This window comes from Scedosporium apiospermum (genome assembly GCF_000732125.1).
Source record: "Scedosporium apiospermum strain IHEM 14462 chromosome Unknown SEQ_SAPIO_0044, whole genome shotgun sequence".
Taxonomy (NCBI): domain Eukaryota; kingdom Fungi; phylum Ascomycota; class Sordariomycetes; order Microascales; family Microascaceae; genus Scedosporium; species Scedosporium apiospermum.
In genome coordinates this window covers 1,290,711-1,306,809 of record NW_015971745.1, presented here as the reverse complement: position 1 = coordinate 1,306,809, position 16,099 = coordinate 1,290,711, and the positions used below count along the sequence as shown (strand labels likewise).

The 16,099-nt window shown below is 50.6% G+C and overlaps 4 protein-coding genes and 4 pseudogenes across 4 annotated transcripts; 4 read left to right on the top strand and 4 right to left on the bottom strand.

The window, feature by feature from the left end:
- Positions 1–171: 171 nt before the first annotated feature.
- On the top strand, positions 172–1,066 carry SAPIO_CDS1197 (uncharacterized protein; the record flags this gene model as incomplete). The annotated part of the gene is made up of 2 exons (XM_016784525.1): positions 172–864; positions 923–1,066. 2 exons carry the CDS (start codon positions 172–174, stop codon positions 1,064–1,066), a joined length of 837 nt encoding a protein of 278 aa, XP_016646080.1.
- A 72-nt stretch (positions 1,067–1,138) lies between these two features.
- SAPIO_CDS1196 lies at positions 1,139–2,557 on the bottom strand (annotated as a pseudogene; the record flags this gene model as incomplete).
- A 714-nt stretch (positions 2,558–3,271) lies between these two features.
- Positions 3,272–3,940, bottom strand: SAPIO_CDS1195 (annotated as a pseudogene; the record flags this gene model as incomplete).
- Positions 3,941–6,664: 2,724 nt separating this feature from the next.
- On the top strand, positions 6,665–8,381 carry SAPIO_CDS1194 (uncharacterized protein; the record flags this gene model as incomplete). The annotated part of the gene is made up of 4 exons (XM_016784524.1): positions 6,665–6,989; positions 7,050–7,089; positions 7,158–7,367; positions 7,433–8,381. 4 exons carry the CDS (start codon positions 6,665–6,667, stop codon positions 8,379–8,381), a joined length of 1,524 nt encoding a protein of 507 aa, XP_016646079.1.
- Positions 8,382–9,055: 674 nt separating this feature from the next.
- SAPIO_CDS1193 (Uncharacterized protein) lies at positions 9,056–10,090 on the top strand (the record flags this gene model as incomplete). Its single annotated transcript, XM_016784523.1, has 3 exons — positions 9,056–9,460; positions 9,530–9,956; positions 10,026–10,090. 3 exons carry the CDS (start codon positions 9,056–9,058, stop codon positions 10,088–10,090), a joined length of 897 nt encoding a protein of 298 aa, XP_016646078.1.
- An 895-nt stretch (positions 10,091–10,985) lies between these two features.
- Positions 10,986–11,780, top strand: SAPIO_CDS1192 (annotated as a pseudogene; the record flags this gene model as incomplete).
- A 240-nt stretch (positions 11,781–12,020) lies between these two features.
- On the bottom strand, positions 12,021–12,793 carry SAPIO_CDS1191 (uncharacterized protein; the record flags this gene model as incomplete). Its single annotated transcript, XM_016784522.1, has 2 exons — positions 12,021–12,206; positions 12,401–12,793. 2 exons carry the CDS (start codon positions 12,791–12,793, stop codon positions 12,021–12,023), a joined length of 579 nt encoding a protein of 192 aa, XP_016646077.1.
- A 768-nt stretch (positions 12,794–13,561) lies between these two features.
- On the bottom strand, positions 13,562–15,190 carry SAPIO_CDS1190 (annotated as a pseudogene; the record flags this gene model as incomplete).
- Positions 15,191–16,099: the final 909 nt, after the last annotated feature.

Sequence of the window (16,099 nt, the reverse complement as noted above, 5' to 3'; positions counted from 1 at the left end):
TTCCCGACTGCTCTGTCAACTTATTCCAGAGAAAAATCCTAGTAAGCATGAAGCCCCCCCCCCCCCCCCCCCCCCCTTTTTTTTTTTCCTCTCCCCCAGGCGACTGAAACTCGCAATAAACTGCTAACCATCTAAGTTGATAGAGTTCACTCGGATATTCCCAAAATCAGGATGACTATCTTGCATTTCATAGTCGCCCCATGGCGACTCCTTCTACTACTTAGTGCGTTCATCATCTTAGTCGACTCGGTTAATCTCAAGGAAAAGCTCAAGCCAAACGGGAAGCTCGGTGTGACGCTCGACTATTCTTTTGCAATCTCCTGGCCAGAGCGAATACCGGCGAACGCACCTATTAAACGTAACCTCCTATTCAGCAGTCATTTGAAATTCTCCGATTTGGTCTTGACCATCACAGACGGGCAGCTCTTCAAGATTACGCTTGATGCATATGACGAGATGGTCGTTGAGGCAAACCGGTATAGCGTCGGAAAGAGGCAGATACCAGGTACTATGACAGCCTTGGCTTTCGACAAGGAGATAATCCTGGTTTCATCGCAAAAGGGGCAATCCTTTACCTACGAATCTTCGCACCCCTCGCCCGTTCTTGAGACACTCCAACTTTGTGAGGCCACCTGGAAAGAAGACCGGGGGATAGCTGACGACGAATCGAAGCCACACCGAAATAATGGGCAGTGTGGCGAGCCCATGGCCGCTCATCTCTATTACCATAGCCGCGATATTGAGGTCCCTTTATCAGAGCAGAGGGCGAGAGTGGTGACGGTGGGGCCTAGAGTGGACAAGCAAGATGGTCTCTTCAAAGTCGGCTATATAGGGCCCTGTGGAGAGGAGGAGGGCGGGAGAGGGGTGAGTATGAATCAATACCCCCGGTGAAGCCACTGTCGTTCACGCTGACCTTTTTAAGGGACCGAATTGGGGATGCGGTTTGTTCGTAGAAAAGATGGGGATGGTCACCCTTGATGGGGCTATTGCTGCGGAATCCTATGACTTGGACTCGCTTGCAGGAGGGCCATCGATTGGCCAGACCGAATTGTGCGGGACATTGTAAAAGGAGCAGGAAGCACAAGCCGAACTCTCGGGGTGTACTTAGGGTCGAGAAGAAGCCGGGAAGAGTGTGAGATCAGTATGAAGCAGGGTTGCTGAGAGAATACAAATCCTTCTCTATCTTGTTAATGACAAGCCCGAGTCCAGCGACGGCACATACATCTGCAAGTTGCCTTCGCATCTTTGGACCCCATTCCTCATCTATGACCCTCAGCTCGAGTCGAAGGGTTTGGAACTGTGGCGTGTAGGCTGTATAATTTCTTAGCCACGATATTATTGCTTCTAAAAGCATAATCGCGCCGGTGTCAGACCATTCATACTCCTCGACCAAGTACAAATCATCAGAGATGGTTAAGACCTCGAGGTTTTTTGGTAGGGAGCGTTCCAGCGGCCATGCCCCAGCCTTTGTGAACCCAATGAGGAAAGGCACAGGCGCTTCAAACGTCCTTAGAGCCTCGTACTCGGCGATGGGACTCAATGATCCTCTCGTTGAAAGAATCGGAAAGTCGAGGCCATGATAGCTGACAGAGGCGAAGATAGCGAACTCCTCGAGGGTATCTCGGACATGGCCAATTGCAGCGGCGATCTTATGAAGATCGATAACACGACCACCAAATTTTTCTGGGCGCTCGGGATGATAGAACCAATCCCAGTGGAGTCTCCTGAGATTGGGGGTTGCCGAAAGGAGTTCGCCAAGATGATCTTCTCGAATAGACGTACCTTTTAGCTCCAATGACGCGAGTAGCGATGCTGTAGGGCGCTGGTTGAGGGGCCACACGAACACAGTCGGGTTCTCAATGCACACCGACATCTTCCGAACTGAGGGTAGATAGAATAACGGCAATAGATCTTCTGTATTTCTCATCTCCATAGGTCGGCTCAGGTTCATATCCATCCGAAAAGACACTTCTTGGATGTCTCCAAAGGTTGGGAGCCATCGATCACCAGTTGCCGTATCACAGAGCGCTGATCTCAATACTTTGCCAATAATACGGGTCTCTTCTGCGAAATGGGTGGTGATATGTAGCTGTTTCAAATTCGAAAGCACCGACAGTAGGAGCGCGACAAACGGATCGATTGACCCATTGCAAAGCTCAGTTATCCAAAGACTCGCGTAGTCAATCTTATCTTGGAACCCCTCGATAAAGGTGATTAGCTCAGCAAGGTCGGCACCAGCGACGGGAATAGCAGAGCGACGACCTGTCCAGCGAACAACGGGCTGCCCGCCTAAGTCAAGGTACTGGACATGGGCGGCAAGTTCAGGTCTTGACAGTATACTTCGTAGGAGAGGGATGATTGGTGAGATTTGCGGGGTGGACGCATCCTCTGGGTCTAGCCAGATGAGGCGAATGTGCGAATAGAGGTTGGGCTCTGCGAGAGTGCGCAGAGTCTTACAGACGAGGCAGAGAGAATAGAGATCGGGGGATGACAGTTGCTGCAAAAACAGGGGAAATATATCTGCCGGACAGGCGAGAAGAGGCGGTAGTGATGACATCGCGGCGCCATTAAGGGTTGGTGCTGGATGGAGTGGGGTTGAGGAGTTAGGGAACTTGGAGCATCGGAGAGTTACTAATGAGTATGAAGTATTTCGTACCGGACAGTTGCACCGACTCCGCAGGGCTGGCAGTCCCAGCTGCGTGCCTGCCTGCCACCTGCCCTGGAGCTGTTGCCGAACCTCGAACCAGTTCGCACCATTCGTTTTCTTCCCCAGGAAATTCCCTTCCTGTTCAACAACGTTTGCTCCCATCTTTGACACAGGGTGTCAATTATTACATAATGTGTGAGGACTCGTTCGGATTTGATCATGGTTAGGCGCTGATGTTCGTACCGAGGCAGAAGTGGTAATTTTGATCCTTCCCAGCCTTATTAACTTTATCTAACCAGACAACAATCCTCCCCCTCCAGGCCCTGGCAGATCTGTTGACTAGTTAGCATTGATAACTTCAACAAATGGCAATCCATCAAGGATCGCAAACATCTGGACTCTTGCGCTGACCGTTCTTTCCATGATTCCATTTACAAGATTGGCCTCGTCCGGAGAGTTGAGTCGCCAGCACGTCAACTTGTACGATCTACAAAAGCTTAGAGGAACACCTTGACTCACGCAAACAGTAAATCATGCTGGGCTACTGTCCGTGCGGGCCGTGACACACAATATCAGCACGTGTCCCGTCCATCCCGTCCATCGCCTGCCCTCCTTTTTTATTCGTCAAATTAGTCCGAAGAACTGGAGTGTCAACTCTTCGTTGACCGGTGCAGTGTGCCCAACGCCCTGCCCGAAGAATCCCATAAGATTGGAGCCGTCCCCGTAGATTACTTGCCTATACTGAGGCGATGGCACCCCGGTCACGTTCTGAGTGTTGGTCTCGCCGAGGACTGCAGACCATTGTTTGAGGGCCTCGATCGCGCACTGAGGGCGGACGAGGGTATCTGCATTTCCATGCCATATCTGCATTCGGGGCCGACGCCCATCATAGCCAGGGTAGGAATTGTGAACAAACGAGGCCCACTCCTCCAGACTGTGGGTGAGGCCTTGGGCACATATTTGGTTAGGTGACATTGGTGTAGCCGAGGGAGCCCCTGCGAAACAGGCATGCGCAGTCCCCGAATAAGACGACCCGGCCTCGAAGACATCTGGATAGGACCCTACCAGGACGTTTGTCATCATGGCACCGGAGGATGAGCCCATAACGTAAACTCTCTCCGAGTCGCCGCCATATGTCTCCAGCACATGATTGACCATGTTAGCGATGGCGAGGGCATCCCCGCCTTGTCCATGGGTGAGACTACCAGCACTCTGTACATCCCAGCAGTTGTTCATGTTCGGAGTTCCCGGGTAGATCAGGATGAATCCAAGCTGATCCGCGTAGGATGGCATTTTAGTGGGCCGATACCACGAAGTTGCACTCCCGCCACATGGGTGAAGCTATCATTAATGAAAGTGCTAGCTGTTTCACTCTGCTCTGCACCCTTAACTTGCGATCACAAGTCACGTCACCGAAGGGCTGAGCACGCATTGAACCAACGACTTGCATAGGCCTTACATTGACAATAACAGGCGGCGAACTGGAAACCTTTTCGGGGACATATTCGTACATTTGGATTTTTGTTGGGTTCTCGCCAAATTGTGTTACTTGTCGCAGCTCTGCGCCCGATGTAAGAGATGCGGCGCAGAGGGCCGTGAGAAGGAAATGTAGCCCCATGTTTTTCAACGCATACACCGATCACTGGATCACTCTCTGAGTTGAAATCGTCGACAGAACGCTACGTCGGGTTTTGGAGGATTACCGATAACGAGAGAACCGGGCCTCTTTGTAGTTGGAATTTCGGAGTATTCCCCAAATGAGCCGCAGCCATAACCGGAAAGAGGATATTTTATCTTGGCAAAATCCACGAACCGAACTCATCTCCATTACCATTCAAATGTGAGTAGGCTCATTTGCACCCCGGAACACCATCAAGCTTCCAAAGCTTCTTTGCTAGCTAATGCATGTTAAACTAGTGTCACATTTATTTGATCACCCGGGTTTCATTCGCTATCACCAGAGTGTCGACGCAACTCAATGCAGGAATTGGTGACTTGTAGACACATTACCCGAAACGAGTTCTCGGGACAACGGTATGGGAATAATATACTCACGCATTTTACCCTTAAATCTAATTATAAACCCCGCCGGATTCAGGAATCCAACAGTACTTCAGTTGCCGCCATGCAATGCCGGCGACGAGGCGAGGCCAAACCGGCATTCGAACGCAGCATTCAAGCTCATGATGCCTCACGGAAGGCTTCATTGCTTCCCGGGCTCTCACCAGAATAATATGAAGAGAGAATCCGCGTAGATTAACACAACGCTCTGTGATGATGGAGTATTGTTGTGCTCAATCCGTATCTTTCTAGCCTGTAGCCCTCCACCTCCGGAATTTCCTCCATACTCCATTTCCAAGACGAAAATAGGCTAACCAGTCTTGTGTTCACCGAAGACGCCTGGAAATATCAAAATTTCACGCGATATCGATCACCCTGGGGTTCAAAAGTTGAATGGATTCCGCGTCGGGCGCTGGGTCCTGGAACCCATATGGCCAACCAATTGCGCCGCGCGCTTTCTAGGGCCTCAAGTCCAATACTTCACTAAAAGGTCCAGTCCAGCCTTCGACAACCTGTTTGGTAGGGATGGTCACAATCCCCAAGGACATTAGGAGAAATGGTATTCTAAACCTATACACCACTCGGGCGATTTGTCACGTCATATTGGAGCTCGAGGGTCACCACGTCCGTCAAAGAGCCGAGGTAAAGTTTAACTCCAAGGTACCACTGACATAGCTGCACAGCACCTAACTCCATCTCATAATAACCTATACATAAAAGCCCAAGGTTGTGGTCAACAGGGAAAGCCCTGAATTTTATATAGCTCTCACGGCAGGCTCCCGGGTAACGGCTGAAGGAAGACCAACTCCCGTCTTCGAAAGGATTCAACTGATCATTAGTAGTGTTGGATTTGTTACAATAGTGGAGGATGTGCCACTCTACCCCATAGTTACCATTTCAAATCTTGTAATCTAAAGTCACGGCGGTAGAATAGAGTAGCTTACTAGAAAATTAGATGCCTTTCACGTAAAATTATCATGCATCATCGCCTTATATTAGATATAAATTACTAGTTCTAGTTAAACTGGGCGAAACCTAGTTAATATAGTCACCTCCCTGAGCCCCATTCGCCCTTCAATCAACATCAACTCCGACAGCTACCTTGTGGGCGAGTAGACTTGAACTAAAAAGAGAAAGAAATACGAGAGATAAAAAGATATGACTAGCAAAAAAGAACATACAACACCAGGGATTCGCTGGTCGTCACCGACCCAACTACTGATCTGGCGCTTCGTAGCTTATGTATAGGGGAGCGGACGGGACCCTCAGTTCTCTACGAGCTATGGTCGTATGTACCGGCATTGCGTCTGTGTCCTCTCTATAAAGGGCAGGCTTCCACACAGCTTGGCACACAAGGAGCTCGAGAGTTCCATGTGAACGAGGTGAATTTGATCAGTGCACAACACCAATCCGAGGTAGGCATTACAATTATTGTAATTAGAACCGAACAGAATAATATTAATGCTTCTATCTATATAAGATATTCATCGACGTAGCCTCGTTGATGTTCATCGTCCCGTCTCACGCTGCTCGATTTCTAAACCAATCAATTGGTGTCAGATGTTAGTTTACATCAAACTCCAATGTGATTGATAAGATTGTGAAGAACGGGAGGACCTGGCTAAAGATCTGCGCGCCCGAAATGCGTGGGGGTGGCGCTGACATACTCCACTCTACAATTGTAACAGACCAGACCCATCCAAACAAGACAAATCAGCGTGGGGTGCCAATCTGTCTGTCTTAATTTGTGGCTCGCTGAATGAAGACGGAGTGAATAAGGAATTTGCTGGATTTTATCACGTTGCTTCCAAATTTTCCATCTTTCTCCCCATTATTTTCGAGTTTCCGCATCCGACGCAACACCACCACAGTCTGGGGCATGCCACCACCTCGTATTTGATCGATCTAATAAGATCTTGAGGTTGCAGTGGTTCTGCGCTTGTTTAGGCATCATTGATGACTCTTGACTCCTCCCCCGCCGACCAGTCTCGGCCCCTACTCGGGGAGAGACAGTCAGATAGCACCGCTAATGCGGACCATCGCCACCCGATTCCTCCGAGGCCTTCAGTCACAATCCTAGTCACGGGTCTCGTCTTTGTCCTGACAGCAGGCATCGCGCTTCCGGCGCTGCCGATCTTACGCATTTTGGAGGACCTGATTTGTCGCAAGTACTTGGGTATCTCGGACGGCGCGATCGACGAGCAGCAATGCAAAGGGTCGGACATCCAGTCGAAGCTGTCTTACGTGATGGCGATTCAGTCGATGCTTGAGGCTCTTCCAGGTGCGGTGGATTCTGAAAGCATCGATGGGATAGAGAATCCATAATGACATTTGTTTTTAGGTCTATTTTTAGCCTTGCCATACGGTATCCTTGCCGATCGGTAAGTCCAAACTCGGCTACACTCTTCCCTACATCCTCCGAATCTTCAGGCTTACTCACGCCTCATAGAATAGGGCGCCGACCAGTTCTTGGCCTATCAGTTTTTGGAATGTCTCTTGCCTTAGCCTGGATGTTGCTGATCCTTCGCTCCCCTCAGCTGTTTCCGGATGTTCGGCTCATATGGACTTCCACAGCATTCCACGCCATCGGAGGTGGCCTCAATGTCCTGATGGCTATGATATACTCGATGATAGCTGATACTGAGGCCTCAGAAAAACTGTAGGTCTATCCTCTCTGGAGAGCCTACTCTAAACCCAGCTTCCTAACCTAATTTACGATTGCAGCGCCGGTAGTTTCTTTATGAGTATAGTTGCGAGCCTTATCGCCGAGTTGCTTTCCATCGCTGTGGCATCGAGGCTCATGAGGACCTCACCATGGATTCCATGTGTGATGGGTCTGGGCTTGTTCATCGCTGGCGGCATTTGTGTCACGTTCCTTCCCGAAACCCTCAAACAGGCAACAGGCCCGGAGAGTGCCATTTCTAAGTCGGATGGGGACATCTCCATTACATCTTTCCTCAAGTCCCGACTGTCTCAGTCCACCCGCGAACTTGCCGAGAGCGCTGCAGTCCTCCACTGTTATCCAGTCGTGGCACTGCTTATAACGTTTCTGTTAACGGGGTTCGTCGCGAGGGCTTTATCATTCGGGGCCCAGTACTTGAGCAAGAGTCTTGGCTGGTCTCTAGCGGACGCCGGCATGCTCATGTCCTTGCAGGTGGTCATGAACATTGCCCTTTATGTTGCCATTTTGCCAGGGTGTTCCAGGCTCCTTCAGTCCCCCAGCATGCCGTTTAAGCTTGAGCCCGTTACGAGGGACTTTTTCCTTGCCCGGATGTCATTTGTCTTTCTCTTCATCGGCTCGATCCTACTTGCCTGGCCATCCTCTAAGACCGTTATTCTAGGTCTCGTGGTCTTCACTTGTGGGCTGGGGTTCTCAACCCTCTGCCGAGTCGTCATAACATCCATGATCGAACCTCGTCAAACGGGCAGGCTCTATACGCTAATAAGCGTTCTCGATTCGGGAAGCAGACTTGCCGCCGGCCCAGTACTGGCTTGGCTCTTTAAGACGGGACTAGACTTGGGTGACGCTTGGGTGGGCTTGCCATATCTTGGTGTTGCGTTCCTCTGTTTTCTGGCTATGGGCCTGGCCTTTTCTGTCCAGCACAGCGATCTCCTTACACACAGGCACAACGATGCGACCCAAATTCTCGACTCTCCTGAAGATACAGCATAAGATGGACAAATTGCGGGGCTCTATTACGATCTATTGAACTCTTGCGACACGAGTCTCTGCAAGATTTGCAAAAGCCTTAGTGGTGATGCTAACTCTCGCTTTGCTGGTGCTTACGCCGCAAATTATGCCGACGATTACTCGTTCTTCAAGTTCGCTGTGGTCAATATCCATCATTATCCTCGAGCAATATAAATATTCTCCATGGTATGGGAAACTTGTACATAATATTGACCTAACTTCTAACATCTGGTAAAGGAACATCACTATCGGTTACACTGAGTAGAAATTTGAAATTTTGAGTTAAAAAGAAACGTTATTGACATCCAAGCATCCAAGCATTTAGTTACATACTGCGTGCAACATACAATCCCCGGTAATGTTGTGACAGTCGGGTCATCCCACAGCTCGGCCCAATCAGAAGTTTTATCGAACGACCTGGCTCCCTGCCAGCTTTACACCTAACATGCCTATCCGTTATGGCAATGGCAGAGAACACGATCAAGTCTTACGGACAGAAATCTGTTCAGAAGGAAGATCCCAAGTCTATTATATAAAGGAAAGAAAACACTTCTACCTTGGCACTTTACATTCAGATCCACTGCCAATCACCAAAACCTAATCTCACATTCCCAATCGCAATCCACCAATCAACTCTCAACGCAAATCCAACCACCATGCCCTTCTTCAACAGCTCGATCGATTCCACTCGTCTCTTCTATCGGGACTATGTCCCCGATGGAAAGGGTTTCAAAATGCAGGCCGGCAGGGCTTCCAAATTGACCCTTGTTTTCCTCCATGGCTGGCCCATGTCGTCAAAAATGTTTGAGCACCTGATTGTACCCCTTTGCGAAACCTACCAGTTTCGATGCATTGCACCTGATCGTCGAGGTTTCGGTTCCAGCGATTGGACAGACGCCTCGAAGGGTAAAACGACGGACTGGAGCACATTTGCTGGAGATGTGGCGCAACTCCTCGAGACACTCGCGGTCGGCGATTTCGTCTTTGTCGCGGCTAGTATGGGTTGCACAGAGAGTGTCCTAGCATACCACTCCAGTCAATACATCTCCCAGCACTGCAAGGTTAGCCTCTTGGGCGCACATGTCATAACTGGATCGATAACTTGGCCGGAAATTAACCAACATTTATAGGGTTTCGTCTGGATCGGCCTCGCCATGCCGTTTCCTCTTCAAACCCCCGAACACCCTTTGTCTCCAACTCAGGAGTTGTGGGACTCGATTCTACAGGGCTTGAGAGATAATCGTCCGGCATTTGTCACCGAATCATTGCCCGGGGTTTTCGCCATGCACGCAGGGAACCAGGTGCACCCTAAGACACTCGAGTACTATGAGCAGATTGTATCAGAGGCCCATGGTGTTGCCATCGAAAAGACGGTTGCAATCTTCACACAAGCCTCCGACAAGCAGTTAACTAAGCTCGCAGAATCTGCCGAGATGATCCCTATCCTAGCGCTACACGGCGACTCGGACCAAGGCATGCCCCTTGAAGCCGGCGCCACTATTGTCAAGGAAATGCTTCCTTGGGCGGACTTGAGAGTGTACAAAAATGCGGGCCACGGTATGTCCAAATCAAGCCTTCTCCCTTTCGCAATTCCTCCAGACTCTTCATGCTAACGACTCCTTGCAGGTTTATACTTAACTCACGCCCAACAAGTAATCGACGATCTGGTCAAATTCGTTGACGGCATTTGAGACTTGAATAGTGGCATTGTCAAAATCCTACGTTGACCTGTAAAGATTCAGAATACAATCTTATTTAATATTCTCATAAATTTCGTCCTAAATCTTATGATAGCCAAGACTTAAGAGATTTGATTTCGGTCATTTCTACCCTATACGAAGGGGAGAAATTGTATTAATACTACCACACTCTCGATCCCGCTTATAAGCGTTAGCGCCTTGTACCTCCTTTAGAAGTGAAAGATTATCACCACACCTCCGTGAGTAGAGCATGCCCCTTCAGTTGCTGGACGAGCCTCGGTCCACGGACTCACACTCGTGGTAAGGCAGATAAAAAAAAAAAAAAAAAATCCTTTTGCCGTCGCTTCTCGCAACCAGCAAGCAAAGGGGGGGGTAAGAGACTTCGATGACTCAGATTTTCGCATCTAGCTAATGGCTAATCTCACTGCAAGACTGTCGCTAATTTGCCTGGAAGTTATTGGTATCCCGGCGGCAGCTCTACTCCATCTGGTCACTGTATTATGCTAATGGGGGCGAGATGGAATGCTGGCCATGTTCTCCGTGCATCTCTGCAGGCACTAGTAACGGAGATGGAAGATGTCTCCAGGTCCGTAAAAGATCCTCTCGAACTGCATCGTATGAGCTCAAAGTCTTTCCAATTTTCCAAGATTTCCCCCCACCGCCAACTATTCATATTGAACTCAAAATGGCTGAGCCTTAGGTATAATAGGTGTTGACGGTGGTTGCTTCCATTGTCGTTATCCGTTGATTACCCGAGGGTACATGGGAAATTCATGGTGTGCAGGCAGCTTCCTCGGTATGACTCAGTGCTACAATAAAAGGCTGGAACTGGAATGGCGCTGAAGCGACATCCTTCTTGGTCCACTAAATCTTACTTGATAATAAAATGGCGAGAAATATTTCCCGAAACGCGACCTACCTTCAGCGGCTCTTCGGTCTCGCTGGCCAGACCGCCGTCGTGACGGGCGGTAGTGCCGGCATCGGGCGGGAGATAGCCTCAAGCCTGGGACAAGCCGGAGCCCGCGTCATCCTTATTGCACGGAATCCCCAACCGCTCGACGACACCGTCACGTCTCTTTCAGCCCTCGGAGTCCAAGCCCACTCGTTACCTACCGACTTGGGTGACCGGGCATCTATCGACAAGGCAGTCTCCACAATTCTCTCAACGTATGGAGTCCCCGATATTTTGGTCAACGCAGCGGGAATCAACATCCGGCCGGCCATGGATGCGCTGACCCAAGCGGACTGGGACACCACGCTTGCAGTTAATCTCACAGCACCGTTCATTCTCGGCCAAGCATTCGGTCCGCGCATGGCAGAACGCGGTTCCGGTAGAATAATCAACATTGCGAGCCAGCAGGCCTTCCGAGCTTATGGCAACAGCGGGGCGTATGGAGCTTCAAAGGCTGGAGTGGTGGGCCTGACTCGCTCGCAGGCTGAAGCTTGGTCCAGTCGTGGCGTCCTCTGCAATGCCATTGCCCCGGGTGTCGTGAGTACGCAAATGACCGCGAGTGTCTTTGCGTCGCCTGAATTGGCTCAGAGGCATGCCGATAGGACGATGATCGGGCGGAACGGAGAGGCGGAGGACTTTGCTGGCATGGTAGTATGTCTGGCTGGGAAGGCAGGTGAAGCCATTACTGGACAGACAATCTTTATTGACGGGGGCTACTCGGCAACCTAAGCTAAAAGACACCCGAATCTGGGCGAAAAGGGGACAATTTCACAAAGCAAAACGACTATTTATTTTCGAGATTTGTACTCGTCCATGTACGTACAGTTCCAGGATGCCTGGCGAAGTAAGAATGTGTTTGTAACAGCTTGCCATTAATAGCTGTGTATCAAGCATCATTCGTTGGTATTCCATTGCGCTTCATTTCATGCACAAGTCAAGGTAGAACCTGGAGGTGAGAAGATACCGCTCCTAGTTAATATCACCGGCTCGAACAATAGTTCCAAAGCCATCTCCAATTTCGGCAAGCGCAACCTTGACAAGCTGCTCTGCGTCCACTCCAGGGATGTTCCTGTCGCCGACTGCATCCTCCGCAACCAAAATGTCATAACCCAGACGCGCACCGTCACGAGCAGTCGTTGAAACACAGACGTGAGCCTTCGGGGAAATGGCGGGTTAGCTATTGGTTTAGCGACCCCTCGGCCCGGCTGACCATAGAATCTCGCCCTAGTGCCCCAATTCTGGGCGATATGAAGCGGGGATGGCGGGGGTCTGCGGGGTTGCGGGGTGATGCAAGTGCGTTATGCTGCTAGATCCTCGGATCTAGCAATGGGGAGGGAAATGCGACTCACCATGTAGCCGGCGAGCACCAACTTCTTGCTACCAATCGATTCAAGATGTTGCTGCAGGTCCGTGTCCGCAAAGGAGCTGGGATACAGCTTGTGAATGACTTTTTCGCCGTCTGCAGGCTTCAACTCATCAAACTCCTCGGCCAGCCTCGTTCCGGGCGTGAACACTGGTGCTCCGGCAGGCGTATCGTGGACGACATGGACTACGTTTCCATTCGCGGCTCGGTATTTCTGGAGAAGCGATTCGATGACTTTCCGTGAGGTCTGCACGTTCGCTACCGCGAGTTTGCCCTCGGCGTATTCGTTCTGGGCGTCAATGATGACGAGGGTGCTGTCCTTCGTCGATGCTGTCGAGGGAGGGACGCCAACAATCTGACGGAACGATGGGGCGGCCATTGTAACAGTATTTTATATGCCTAAACTTGATAAAACGGAGGAGGACTGGTGTAAATACAGGAGTGAATATTGAGATCAATTTTAAACGTTGGTTCGCCCGGCGAGAACCTAATGACCTGAGTGCCTGAGACTGGCACGCTAGATTTTATAGACTATTAGAAGCATCCCCGCTTATAAATCAAAGAGCGTATTAAAAATCAGTCACAACCCGGATTTTTAATTCACGTCGGGGACTATCCCGGGGGTCATAAACGACATTCGGGGACCATCCCGGGGGTCATGAACGACATTCGGGGGCCGCGGGTGCCTTGCATGGAGATGGAGGGTCCTTCGCTTGCTTGAGGATGACCAACGAGGCAGGCTTACCCATTACTAGAGGCTCGATGAAGAGTGAGATGGGTCCAATCACAGTCAGTGATTTTAGCACTGTCATCACTTTCCCCAGGGGTGGTCTGCTCCGACATCGGTCGAACCAGCTTCAAACTCATGCCAAGGCGTGGCGCACTTCACACTGACTTGGCATGAAGAAACCAGATTTGGGAATAAAATGACATTAATGTACTGATCCAGTGGTGATATTCAAACCACACCTTTCCTGGAGCCTCACCACAGATAGATGCTTGACGTTCGAGGGAACAATCTAAGCATAAGAGGCTAGATGGTGATTCAGTATCGATCCAACCGTCTCATACATGAATAGTTATCATGGTAAATATCAACATGCGTGTTGTTCTGGATATGCCGCATCGCCGTCCATTCTAGGTGTGGTCACTTCTCTCCATTGAAAACCAGCTTCCCTCTATACCACGTCTGTACAACCTTGGCACTCAACAGCTTCTCCACATCCCATTCCATATCAATGACCGCCAGATTTGCCGTCTTTCCAACCTCAAGCTTTCCGGTCCATTCATCCGAGAAGGTACTGTATGCCGAACCTTCAGTGAGAGCTGTTAGTGCAGCGGCAAGACTCAGTGCAAAGTGCGGGTTCACAATCTCCTCGGAGTCCGGCTCTCTGGCAGACCTTCGCGTAGTCGCGGTGTAGAGGTTAGGGAACGGGTCGTAAGGCGAGGTGGGAGCATCAGAACCCAAAGCCAGAACAGCTCCCTCCCGAGCAAATTCGGAGTACGCAAAGGCACGAGAGCAGCGGGCAGAACCGATCAGAGATGGCCAGGCCCTGATAATCGCGGGATCAGCGTGCACGGCTTGGACCGATGCAGTGATTCCCAGCTGGCCTAATCGACGAGCGTCCCGCGGCGACGCCAACTCTATATGTTCCATTCGGTGGCGGGCCGCGGGAGTGGCGTAAGGCTCAAGGGCGTCAAGGGCGGTTGTGATCGCCAAGTCACCAATGGCGTGAAGAGCACATTGCAAGCCGGCCTTTGCAGCTCGCTCTACCACGGGCTTCAAGGCCTCAGGCGGCCAAAGCATGTCATACGTGGCTCCGGTAGAGTAAGGAACAGTGAGAGCAGCCGTGCAGGCATCGACGGTACCGTCGCAGATGATCTTGATACCAGCGATACGACAGTCGGGGCTAGTCTCGGCGTTGTATTTCTTGTGCAGTTCAATGACTCTCTCGACTTGAGCCACTGCTTCCTCTTCGGTTTTCGAAGGCCGGATAAGCCAATACGCAACCACATGTAGCGGAAGGCCCTCTTTTTCCTTGAATGCTAGTAGTGCCTCCCATGTGTTGTCTTCCATGGCCATTTCGACAAGACCAGTGTATCCGTGAGACAGGTAAGAGTTCATTGCTGCCTTGATAGCGTTGATGCTCTCCTCTTGGCTCGAGACCTTGGCGAGATGCGGCCAAATGTAGAGGAAAACGCAAGCCTCTGACACAACTCCGGTGATGTTTCCATCCTGGTCGCGGTGAATGATGCCACCTTGAGGCGGAGTAGAGTCGTTGTTGATACCTAGCTCCTCCAGGGCCGCCGAGTTGCACCAGGCAGAGTGAAGATCCTTGGAATCAACAATAATGGGCCTAGGATCCAATCCATCTAGCATCTTATACGTCGCCTGGTCCCCAGTCATGAATGGCATCCACCCGCGACACAGGATTCGACTCAGATTAGGGTTTGCGGCGGCATACTCCTTGATCTTGGCGCGGATGTCCTCTAGATTCCGGCAATCATCCAAGGCCAATTTCTTAAGGGCTTGGCCTAGGACAAGGAGATGCATGTGGCCGTCGATAAAGCCAGGGAGCACAAAGCGACCTTCAAGATCCTGTCGGGTGGCGTCGGCTGCGATCTCGGCGACCCTCGGATCATTTTCTGAGCCAGCATGCACGATACGGCCAGTCTCGTTGTCGATCGCTAGACACTTCGCAAAGCTATGCTTGGGTGATATGATTCCATCTGTCTGGAATACGCGGGCGTTGTGCAAGATAGTGTATTTTGCCATGGCGATGAGAGTCGATGAATCGGTTCGTTGATGGTTGTGTTTAAGTTGGTCTGACTTTACCCCACCAAGATCCATTCCAAGGTCAGCGGCTTTTGATCTATGCCTTGTAGGCCGACTCAAGGCGCTCGCACCCCACCCTCGGGCGAGAAACGGCGCCCAAGACTCTTGTCTAGACACAACTGGATGGCCTTAATATTGATTATCTCTCTCGGGGCCCCGTGAATGAGACTTATCTCTTGCTTATGCTTTCTTCATTTATCCATACGACCGTATGAATCAATACACTAATAAGTAGAGATAGATAAGTTTTAACCATCCATTTACGAGTAATGGTAACTGGGATAGCACTGGGATAGCAATGGGGCTAACGGGAAGGTCGGGACTCAAAATGGAAGCCCAAGCTGAGCAGATCGGGTTCGCTTTTGGTGCCCAATCGCGAGGTATCGTCCATGATCACGGACGAGTCCATAAACTATACCAGTCATCTAACCATAGCATAATATCACCGCCGTATGATATGTCGAACCCACTATCAGGCAAAAACTGCATTGGCACCAGTCGCCTGAAAAGACGTGGACGGCTGTCATGACGATGCTGTGGAGTGGGAATTTCCCACCCTCCGGAATCCGATCCGATGTTGGTTACCCTACGCAAAGCCTACTTTCAGAGCCAATTTCAATCTGTTCATTGGCAGGTTGACCGGAAATGGCCAGTGGAGATAGATATCGGGGTGCCGTGGATGAGAGGGATCGACGAGCTCCCTAACCTGGGAGACATTGGCGTCTTGCATATGCGACAGCGGCAACTTGCATCCACCATGAACCGCCCATGTGGGGAGGGAGCACATGACGGTAGTGTGGTAAACATTTTGCCCACCTTTCCCACCCTCTTCTCATCCGTGGAGCAGAA